The sequence below is a fragment of the Cardiocondyla obscurior genome, linkage group LG02, assembly GCF_019399895.1.
Source record: "Cardiocondyla obscurior isolate alpha-2009 linkage group LG02, Cobs3.1, whole genome shotgun sequence".
In the NCBI taxonomy this organism is placed as follows: Eukaryota; Metazoa; Arthropoda; class Insecta; order Hymenoptera; family Formicidae; genus Cardiocondyla; species Cardiocondyla obscurior.
Window position 1 is genome coordinate 9003634 of NC_091865.1, and position 12101 is coordinate 9015734.

A 12101-nucleotide genomic window follows, 5' to 3' on the forward strand; every position below is an offset into this window, starting at 1 on the left:
GGAGAAAATTGTTTTTATATTTATATTTCTATTTATTTTCTTTTATACGTATATATAAATACGAGTGATTTAATATAAAAGTGTCGTAAATAAAATTGCAATGCTAATCACATATGTTTGTGTAACATAATACATTTTTAATTAAATTTATCTTACATTGTTTTCAAGATAAGAGAATATTCTCCGATTTCCACTGACGTAGAATTGTGAAAAATATACTATTTTTTAAATATTTATATTACAATAGCTAATAACATTAATAAAAAAAATTTCTAATAGTAACTAATTAAAACAGAATAAGAGAATTGTACAAATGTTTGCAAAATCACGTATCTTCTTCTTATCTTTTAATTTAAAACATTAGAAATGTATTTCTTATTCCATATACATTCCTGTTTTTGCATTTAATATTTTTTTAATACTTTAACATCGTCATGATAGTCAAGTTTCGACATTAATTACAGTTATTAAATTTTGTATGCATATACTTATAGATGTAAAATAAACGGCTGTAAAACTAAAATGATGTAAATTAGGATTTATTTTATATCTAAGAAAGATATATTCTTTCTTTTTTCTTTTATCCTTTTGGTTCTTGTTGCAGCCACTTTATGCATATCGATTTAATGGCACTTTGACCGAGTCTATCGGATTCTTTTAAGATTCTTCTTATATCTTGTGCTCTAGAATGTTTAACTGCAAGTAAATATGCAGCCTTTAATTGTTTACTTTCAATGTACGCGTTAATCTGAAAAAAATATTACGAAATATATATAATTAAATTAAATTAAAATTAAATTATATACATGCATATTGACGAATATTGACGTAATTAGAATAAATCTTACTCGAAGTTCTGTATCAATTATTAATCTGATTAAAGTGTCTATGTGATTTTTGAGAATCGAATTTTGTTCGGTATACGAATGAGTTAACAATAATTTCACACAGTGTGCCAAGACGTGATCCGAAACGACGTGGGCATTAGGTGCTCCAGAACTGCGGCAACACTTGATTAATTGCTCGATTGCGGTTACGTTATTTTTTAAAGCCAGCACATGACCAGCTAAAGAATAAACTTTCTGTTGTGGAAGATTATAATCTGTAAAAAGATAAGAAGAAACATTTATAAAACGTTAATTTGTCTGTAGCATAATAATTGTAGTAATTGTAGTAATTTATGGCCAACCTTGTATTATTCTAAAAGCTATGCCGAATCCTTCTCCAATATCACGACCGCATAATATAGCTAAAACAGCTAAATGAATTTTTTGCTGTTGATTGCCAAATAACGTAGGCAACTTAAGTGCTTGAGAATTATCACTGTCAATATCTGGGAAGAGATTTAAAAATTCAATAGAATTCCTTCCTTCTTTTTCACAGTTTGCTAAAAATTTAACAATTTCTGTCTGTCTGCATATCGTGTTTATGTGCCTGTCTATTTCCGAGGGTTCCATTTCCATTGCTAAAGTGTTTTGTCCGCTGTGGCTTGAGCTCACGCTTTTTCTTCTTTTGATCAAACCTTCCATTTGTAATTCCGACTCTAAATGCTTTTGAGCATCTTGTAACAAATACATTCTGTTGTGCAAATCCGAGTAAGTGGTCGCTTCGTTAGTATAAAAATGGATGCACGTCATCGACGCTCTCACGCAGTCTTTCATGAAAAGCTGTATTTGGTATAGAATATGCCAATATTGTTTCCTTTCCATAAAATGACAGACGGATATTAAGTACCTTCTCCAAATGACCAGAGTGGAATCTTTTGCCTTCATCGCATTATGAAGTTGCTCGACCTGGCCATTTCTCAAACAGTACAAGTAAACGCCGTTAAGAAATAAATCACTCTCTATGTCATTGTCCAAGGTATATGCCAAACATTTATCAAACTCTTTATGCTTTAAAAAAAACTGTAAAATAGAAGTGTAACTCCCATACGCTAACAGATAGTACAAACTTTCTTGATAGTAAATTGTTTGATTAGCGGGTAATAAATATTTAATATTAAATTGGTTTTGGCTAATAGCTTTTAAACTGTTGAGCGTCTGTAAAATTTCTTGCGCTGCGTCGGACTTCGGTTGTAAATTTGGATGCTGTGTTCGTGATCGATGTATACTCAAGTTATCTAATATTTGCAAGATCTCGGTCAATAATGGTGGATCTTTTAGTGGTCGATTCTTGGAATGTTCATTCTTCTTTGAATGGCCGTCTCTGTACGCACTTTTTTTTTCGCTCAGCGTAGATGTCGATGTATCCGTTAAATTTGTTTTGGAATTCTCAATTGACTCTTTAGAATAAGATAACACAACCCAATCGTCGAAATCTTCGTGCACGATTTTGTCTAAGCAATGATGAAACTTCTCTTTCGCCTGTTCCAAGTATCCTACCTTCAAGCAAGCCTTTCCCCAGGCGGCCCATACGCCTTGCGTATCGAGTCCCGCCTTCGTGCTAACATCTAACGCTAAAGTCCAACGTTCTTTTTCAGTGAGAAGATCACGCCACTTTCTCAGTGTGTGTTCTTCGAGGTCACCGGTCGGTATAAGAGCCACACAATCAGACTGGATCAAAATCGCAATTAAATCTACTTGTGATAAGAATCGATCGCAGTGTGCGAGGCCGGTATTGAAGCCACATTTCGCACATTTCATTTTAGCCGCGAGTAACAAAGAACGTATCATCTTGATGATCACTGCGTGATCAACCTCGGGATTTATTCTGTCTCCGCTTACGGGTTGGAGTAAACGTTTCATTTCATCGCATCGATCCAAAAGGAAACTATAAAATAAATAAAAATTGTTTTAATTATTTCTTACAAATTACCACTAAATTCAATTCTTACAAATTAATACGTATATATGTATACTATTTTATGGTAACATTTTTTAATGCATTTCTCTTTGAAAAATTTACAAATTATTACCTGGTATATATTTTGGGATCAAAGTGTAAATTCAAAATAGCAAGACACAGTGAGATACTTGGCGCGTACTCGAACGAGAATTCTTCCCTTATAGTACGATTTTGTTTTTCATCTCTCGTCAAACGCCAACAATCGAATAGCTCACTACTAGATGTGGAAGGAACGTTTTGTACCGCGCGCATCTGCAGTAACGTTTGACGTTTACAGTCATCGCAAACGCGTACCAGCATAGTACTGGGGTAGCCAGCAACTTGCATGCGATGCTGAGAACACATAGCACAAACAACACGTCCGCATCGCCGACAGTGATGTCTTCTGTTAAACATCGAAAATATCACAGCTTTGCAGCAATCACATTCCCTCGCCTATTAAACAAATAATTTTGTTAGGAACTCTTAATAATTGAAAACACAAATAAAATTAGAATCAAACTTTGATATTCTAAATTACCCTATCATTTGGAATCCATTCTTCTTTATTAGGCACGTTAACAGGCATAACAAATTCGTTAGTTTCTGCTTCTGCATTAGATTGTGAAATATTTTTAGTCTTATTTTCGGTGCTATCACGAAGCGATACGCGAAAATCCAATGACTTTTTGGCGTAAAATCTTATAATTTTGTCAAAATTGTTGATGCCTACGTCGGGATGCTGCAAAGCTTCGTACAGCGTATTCAAAATCTTCTGAATATTTTCAAGTTTACTATTCATTAATAATTGTTCCAGCATCAGTAATGGCTCTTTTATCAAGTGGATATACAACGTCCTGTCTTTGCTTTCCAACAACTTTAAAATTTCTAGTCCCACTAAAGTTTTACGATACTTTGGTTGCTCTATTGTTCTGCAGTGGTCCACCAAATAATTAGCGATAAATTGTAATGCACTAATAGATTCTAATTTCTTAAGAACTCCTTTACATATCTTTAATGACTGGTTCAATGGTAATACTTGAAGAAACTAAAACATTGATTACAAATTAATAACGAGCATTTTCAAAAATGCTTTTAATTAAAAAAAAAATTATAATAAAAATTCTTGCATACCTTTAAAGCTTGTTTAAAATCATGCTGTTCATTTTTTAAAAGGCCTATCAGGAAATCTTGGATCATAGGAGTTTGCATCTCCAAAGAAAACGCTTGACACTCCAGCCACTCCAAACATATTTCAAATTGATCCGCGTCGATAAGAGATTTGATAATCTCAAACGGATCAATCTTTTCTGTGCAATATACGATGTCATACCACGTGCTGTCCGATTTTTGCATGCAATACGGAATCATTTTGTGAAAGATCATTATTCTGCACAAGATACCATTCATCCGATGCTTGGAATGCGATGGTAACTTGTGACTATGATCATGTTGCAACGCATGATTTAACGCGTGCTCGCATAAAGTTATAGGCCACTTGTTAACATTGTGCAATATTATTTGCGCCAATATATGGACATCTTTGATTTGGTACACGTACTGCAGCATTTTTGTAATTGATAGCACACTCGGATTAGATAGCATGCGGCATAGAATTAAATCCTTGAATCGTTGTAGCTCTATATTACATTTCATGTCGTTGTCAGTTAAAGCGTTTAATATCTCCAAAAAATTTTGCCAATCATGATCTTCTTCAAGTTCAAAATAATGCCATAATTCATGCACAGATATGTTATCATGAATAGCAGCGAGAGTTTGATTATTGTTAAATAAGAACTTCAGTTTATCAACCCAAGACGAGTTCAAGAGATTATTAAAATACGTAGTATACTGTATATTATTGCAATTATTTGAAATAGTCGGATCGTGAATCTTCTGTATAAGATAAGAAAGGAGCCAACAGTGTTTCTCTAGATATTGCAATAAACTGGGTCTTAAGTTTCGAGTCTCCCATAATGACGTCTGCATGACTGCATTTGCAGTTTTAATGCTGGATATATTATTTTCGGAATATTTTAATATTATTTCGTACATATAGTCAGATGTCGCATATTCTATATCTACATCTCCGTTTAATTGTTCGAAACCATCTACTGAAAACGAAATTTTACTAGCGTTTGTCGCATCATCAACGTTTCGTGAAAACGTGTTTTGATACTGTCTCACAAGATCGGGTAGTTTTATTTTCCGCCTTGATCTGTCTCCAAAGTCATCATCAGACGACTCGGATAAATAATATGCGATATAATCACGAGCAACATCGTTCAATACATTGTTCAATGTATGCGCTTCGTATACGCGAATCTCAGGCGTGCCGTAAAATTCATTAGCCATAGCAAAAATTATTTTTGGATTCTGCGTGAGGTCCAAGTCTTGCCATGCTAATTCATTGAGCTCTTCCACGTGTGTAAAAAATTTGAGGTCATTCGCGAGACTACCGAGTAACTTTGATCGAAGAGCGGCGAGTGTTACCAAGCCCAGGTCGCCAATCATGTAACCGATCGATGTCAAGGAGATCGCATGTCTCAATTTTTGGAGAGGCGGATCCTTAGACCACACATCTAAATTTGCATGAAGAAACATGAGATTCCAAATGTTCAAAAAAAATGTCAACGTTTCGTCTCCAACAGATAATTCGCAAAGATCGAGACTAGCAAGGCTCGAAGTTTTCTTTAGAATCGTCCGAATATTCTCATGATCAGAGATGCTTTTTAAATACAAATTATCCAAACGAGATTGTCTCGAGCTTACATTGCCGAGAACTTGTAAGAGCTCCGTTAATATCTCCGAGACGCATTGATTCGGTCCTTTTACTGTGACATTTTTTATAGTCTGTAAAAAAAATATTATTTGCAATACAATATATCACCACGTGTTAACTAAAATAAAAAATTACATATTTAATAAATTTTTACCGATTCCTGTTGGTATTGATTCAGTACAATACATTCAGAATTCATGATACTGGTATAATTTCTTTCACTACAGAATGAAATACTCGGAGATGCATTTCTAAGGATACTGTAAATCAAGTTAACTTGTAAATTAAAAGCGACATTTTCGAGTTTGTCTGGCTCGGTGTTTAAATTAAATATCTGATATCCAAAATAATAATGTAATGGAGTTTTCAACAAATCAGACACTGTCCGTATATCCGTGTTGTCTGAAAATAAAATTAAAATTAGTAAAACTCCAATTAGCTTAACTGATAAATCAAAGTAAATAAAAGAATTAATTAATACCCGGAATAATAGTAGATACAAGCTGTAGATAAGAGTAAATATTGTAAAGATAATTTTCATTATTAAAAATATCAGATATTTTCTTTATCGTTTTTAATCCTAGAATATAATTATTGTTTTCAGATTGTCTCTCTGTAATCTTCAACCTTTCGAGATCGTACAAAGTATGGTAATTGTTCTCAAATTCATGCCAGACGGCATTGTTCTCTTTCCATTCCTTTACGTACAATGGAATTCTGATGTCACACAGTATAGTTGTTACAGGCACGTTATTTTTATTTTCATAAAACAATTGATAGATTCTCGAGAAGAAACTTGCGTGCCCCGTGCTGTCAAACGTTTCACAGAGTTTCAAATACTTCATAGCTATGTCACATAGATTACTCGAAATTTGACGAGTCTCGCCTACAGTCAAGCTTAGATCGAGCACGCTGAGAGTCAACATTTCGTCGCTATGTAAGATACTCGTGTCTGACATTTGTGCGTGTATTCGTTGAGAAGCTAGAAATGTTTCAAGTTGATTAACGTATCTAGAGGACTGTACACCTCCTCGTGCAGCAAATTTTATATTCTGCAAACACATTGTAACATTCGTGTACATTTTATAATTATTTAATAATTATATACAGTAAAATCATGCAGCATGTTATATATTTAAAAATTAATTTACCTCTAGTGTAGAAGTTTTCGGGCTTTCTTTATAAGAATCCATTGTATCTGAAGTATAAACGTTTTTACATATATTACGTTTAAATTTATGAAATGCTTCGGAAAATTGAACTATGCCATCTAATTGTGTGTTTTCCATATGGAACATCTGTGGAATAGAAAATATATGTAAATAACTGGAGAAATGACTTAAAATGTTATATCGAAAGGCAGCTGTGTTTCTAATAATTCAGATTCACGTTTTACAAGCAATTTCTCATGCAGTTAAGTAATTAAATCAATCTATTCGTGTTTTGTAAAATTTAAATTACATTTTAATTAAAATTACAATAGTTGTGTATTTCAGATTGATACCCAAGACACAAAAATCTTTGAAATCGCAGTGGATGATGCAAATTACAACGAAGAGAGTGAAAATGAAATGATTCAACCAAAAGATGTTGCAGATTTTAAATCTCTCATAGAAGATAAAGACAGATACAGACCATTACATTCTCATGTAAAATATTACAACGAACGTAATAGCGAAAATACAAAGCCGTATTCAAATATGTTTCTCTATTTGCAATCGCACATGAAAGAAATATTCAATTTGGAACAAGAAAATAAACCATTTATTGCTGGTTTTAAAAATAATTTAGATAAAGTAAATATCTCATTAAAACATAAAAATTATTTTTATACGTATGGATAATTATTAACAATTTCTATGCTATTGAATCTCTCAGTATTTCTCCAAAACTATACGACAATCTACTGATGTGAGACCAGTTAAAATAACCAAGCATATCAATTTTGAAAAAAACAAAAAAGGTACTAATTAATATGGTTTGTAAAATGAAAAGTTATTAATCATATAATCATGAATAGAATAGTTTTCCATTACCAAACAAACAGACAAAAATAAGAAAAGCATACGACTAAGACGCGAAAAGACAACGAACTATTATGAAACAGCAACGAACAAAAAGATAGATTTCTTTCAAACGATAAGAAAGAGAAATGTTACAACTGACGAAATAAATACAGAAGCAATAAAAAATATTTTGGAACAGTCTTCAATTTCCGAGAGATCAACTCTTGCAAATAATGAAAGTTCTTATGAAGAATCGTACGATTATAAAAGATTTAAAATGGAATATGAACAGCAGTTAGAAGACGATATAAAAAAAGGGAAGGTACTGAATTATACTGAAAAGGAAGAGCAGAAAAAAGGAGCTTTAAAACTGACGTTTAAAAAAATAATGGATTTAAAACGACCTAGAAATTGTACAAAAGAGGAAATAAGCCAGATTGGTATTAAAGCCATAGAATGCCTCTTATATGATTATCAACACGCGAAAGATGTAACGACTGTAAAAATTGTTCTTTCGAAAACATGGTTGGTTTTCAGAGTTTGGTTGCTAATCTATATTTGCTTAGCAATCCCTTGTTGGTGTCAAAGAGGTTACTGTATTATTTAATTTATTCTATTCTTCTGCAATGTGAATCTTGTTCTAAAAGAATTATTATAAAACTTTATTTCAGGATGGTGCTGCTGTTGTCTCCGTTGTAAATTTTGTTTTCCGCGAAAAAGAATTATGTTTGTCAAACAATATTACGCAAAAAATCCACCTGGCGTTTTCGTGAAAGATTTAAAAAAGGAGAAAAGTGTGAAGGAACCTGTTAAATATGAGGCTACTGAATATGAATACATCGCATACGAAAATTTTGAAACTGCGATAAGAAATATATAAATGTACGTAACTCATTAAAAAAAGTATAAAAGTTTTATGATGCAACATTACCTTAATTACTTCGTGTGCTTTTTGAAAATTGGCTTTCCATAAACAATTCAAAATCAAACTTTCCTTTGAAGCCAGCATCAAATTTATTAAAGATAATTTGTCTTTCGTTAACAGACAATCTGTCGTTGAATTAGTGACTTTCGAACGCTTTCTGCGTTTGTTACCGACTAATAAACTGGATTCCGAACTACTGTCAGATTTAATTTTAGTTTCATCTGAAGTGCTATCTTTGTTATAAAAAAAGGTATCTTCCTTGATGCAATGTGATAATCGTGATTTTTTGGACATCACAGAGTCTAATTTATTTGTGATGAAAAGACTATCAGGCTCATCTTGTGTAACACCAACATTGTCAATAAATTCAGATCCCATATGGAATTTCAATCTCCACCTAGTGTCCGTTAATGTCGACGAAAAGGTAGATATATTTTCGTGAAGTTGTATTTCTTCTTGCGATTCAAGTTCTTGTAATTTTTTTATCTCTTCTATTGTAAGCAAAGTACTTTTCCATAAATAATGTAACGTGTCTCTTACAGCATATTTATTACTTACAAAGCCTGACTTTTCATATTCTATCGACTTACGAATATTGCAATCGTCATCTTTGGAGTTAGTATTTGTAACACTGAGATCTTCATAACGTAGAAATAATAAAGAGAATATACTCCTCATTGTTTCTATTCTTAATGATAAACAGGATAAAGAAGATAAGTGTAATATCATATCGTTAAAATATTTGGTAATTTGCTTACATTCAGTGTTATAAACTTCACATAAAAAAATAGCCTTTAAAGCGCTTATTATGCAACAATATGCTTGGAAGTTCGCAAATTGATACGAAAAAGTTTCCTTCAGCAAATCTTGGATGTTGCTATAGTTTTGATCATGTATATTTGTTGTAAATTTCAAGACAAATAGTATACTGTGTTTCTGCAAAAGAGATAAAATTTGTTTTACAGATACTGTCTGTTCCATCACATAAGATTGCACATTTTTTAATTCTTCATTATCTAATTTTGCATCTACAAAATTTCTCTTTTTCCACTGCAAAATATATACCACAATTTTAATATGATTCTTTAGAAGTGTATATAATTTGTTTAAATCATAGTCGTTGCATAAATCAGGATAACATTTCTCTAAAAGAAAGCTGATAGCCTCACAATAAAAAATACCGTTGTTACAGCTTTCGCTAGTATTAATTATCGTCTGTGGACTGTCATTTAATGCTTTAAATAGTAACACTGGATATAATCTCTTTAATAAATTACAGGACAGCAATAATTCAACTTCGCGGTATTTCCTTTCCATAATGAAGATATAACATACATCCTGTAACATAAAAAAATTTAGTTTTTAATATAGTTATAAGAAAAAATTGAAAGGTAATAACTCACCAAAATATCATTCAACCAATGTAATTTTCTTGTGCATATTCTTTTAAGTAATGCTTGTTTGCATAAAACAATGCAGGAGTTATCTGCTAATTTAAATATACCTTCACTTATTTTGTATGCTGTGAGTAAAGTGACTGCTCTTTCAGGAAGTGCGAATGTTTTATTACAATATGAAAGCCATTCACTTAACAGTTTTTCATTCTTTCTTGAATACAATGCAAGTTCAATATCTTTAATATGATGTAATTTTGAAAATATAGGGTAAACTGTTTCTAGAAACTTGATTTGTGCATCTGTATCTACATTTGCTTTTGATAAAAGGCATAAAATCGTTTGTAATGAATTACTATAAGTAATTAAATCAGATGAAGAACAGTAGTCAGATGCATCATGATTAAAGTACCAACTCTTTCTTGTTGGAATATGAGATAGGCATGATTTCAAAGTAGAAAAATATATATCTTGTAAATTATTAGCAACATTATGTATATCTGGAACTGTAGATATTAATTTGTTTATAATCCAGCATACAGTTTCTGTATTGATATCTAAATTATTTTTCAGGAATGTAAGGATCTGTTGGAATATAATACTTGAAGTATGCTTTGTACTATATTCGTCATTTATATCTTGAAGAAATATCAACAATTCCTAAAAAACAATAGAATTTTTGTATTTAAAACCAATTAAAATTGTCATTATAAAAGATTAGTGTTACCAAGAAGATACCTCATATAAACATTCTGGGGCATTATTGCAAAGTTCTATTGCATTTTTTACTTGTATGCAATCAAGCTGCATTTGTATGTTACTATGTATACTGCTATCAACGTTTGATGATTTATTATCTATAAGTTCCCACAGTAATACATAGGCAATCCATTGGTACTGCTCTTCATTGGGAGAATGTCTATAAAAATATGTATATTGTAAAATAAAAATAAGCCTTGAAATAACAGTGATAAAACTGACAAAGTAAAACTTACATCAAGCCCTCAATTACACTTTCCAATTCAGACAAGTCGACGCAACAAGAGTGATGAAACTGCTTCAAAAAATTACTGCCATTGTTTGCATCGAAAATACTTAAAGACGTATACCATAATCTAGACAAAATGCATTTATTCAACTCCAACATTTTGTGCTGTTTCGACATCGTTCCTTTCAAAAGCGTTATACGTGACGTGTTAAGCTAATTCTTTGTGTCAAATTATTTCTATCCATTTCTCTGAATGAACGTCAGTCTCTTGAGTCTCTTGTGAAGTATAAAAACACACATTGCGTTGCAAAATGCAAGAAAAAATCAACGACAAACAAGCATCTCGAGAGAATCCGCTACGAGTCCGCCACCGTCGCTTTCAATTTGTCGGTAATTTAGGTGGCTTCTTCGATAGTCTTATTTAAAAGACTTTGAGGTTTGATTTAATTTGCAATTTTTCTTCAGAATTTAATGGTTTAAATTTTTTATTACATTTTTTAATTATTTTCTTTTATTAAATTAGATATTTACAATATAATTTTTTCATTTATCTGTTACAGATCCAGAGCAGAGAGTCTCTGCATCTGTATGCGTGGAAGCCGCGATTCCGAATGGGCTCTCTGATCCAGAAGAACTCCGCTGCTGTGCAGTGTTCAGTGAGAAAGAGTGCCGCACGCCGATTACAGTGATAATACGAATCGCAGCCGGTTCGTCGGTCGTTTCGGGTGTGCCGTTAGTTGTCGGGCGTTTTATTTTTACAATTATCTTTTTCCGGGAGTTCCAAAAAATAACGTGTGAAAGTGTTTAGTAATTTTCACGATAGTAATTGATCCGGGCGCGTTCGCGAATGTCTAGTGCGCGGAAGGATGGCTCGTCACGTCGCATCTGAGAGGAGGAGCAGGTCCAGGAAGGACATCCTGCATCAGCGGAGCAACTTTTAGGTAAATATAAATTTTTTTCTTTTTAGAAAATTTTTTTTTAATAAAGCTTTACTTTTACATTAATTTAAATATTAACATGTCTACAATAATATGTTTAATTTTATGTTACAGTCACCGGCAGAACTCCACAACTCCGCTGAAGTTCATGCAGATTGGTGAGTCGTAAAATTTTTTTTTGTAGTTTAAATTTGGGGTTTCTCAAAAAACAACGCGCGCGTAGCGTGCGCATGGTTTCTTCT

General features: G+C 32.4%; 2 protein-coding genes across 2 annotated transcripts; one reads left to right on the forward strand and one right to left on the reverse strand.

Moving 5' to 3' along the window:
• Positions 1-73: 73 nt before the first annotated feature.
• On the reverse strand, positions 74-11246 carry Sptz (zinc finger FYVE-type containing 26 spastizin). The gene is made up of 13 exons (XM_070671743.1): positions 10929-11246; positions 10672-10852; positions 9943-10593; positions 8546-9877; positions 6760-6906; positions 6090-6660; positions 5763-6010; positions 3961-5679; positions 3368-3874; positions 2918-3282; positions 1190-2772; positions 849-1102; positions 74-748 (listed from the first exon to the last, which is right to left on the reverse strand). Exons 1-13 carry the CDS (start codon positions 11096-11098, stop codon positions 581-583), a joined length of 7896 nt encoding a protein of 2631 aa, XP_070527844.1. The 5' UTR covers positions 11099-11246; the 3' UTR covers positions 74-580.
• LOC139109499 (uncharacterized) lies at positions 6953-8552 on the forward strand. The gene is made up of 4 exons (XM_070668599.1): positions 6953-7026; positions 7092-7404; positions 7634-8204; positions 8286-8552. The coding sequence occupies exons 1-4, from the start codon at positions 6953-6955 to the stop codon at positions 8492-8494; spliced, it is 1167 nt and encodes a 388-aa protein (XP_070524700.1). The 3' UTR covers positions 8495-8552.
• Positions 11247-12101: the final 855 nt, after the last annotated feature.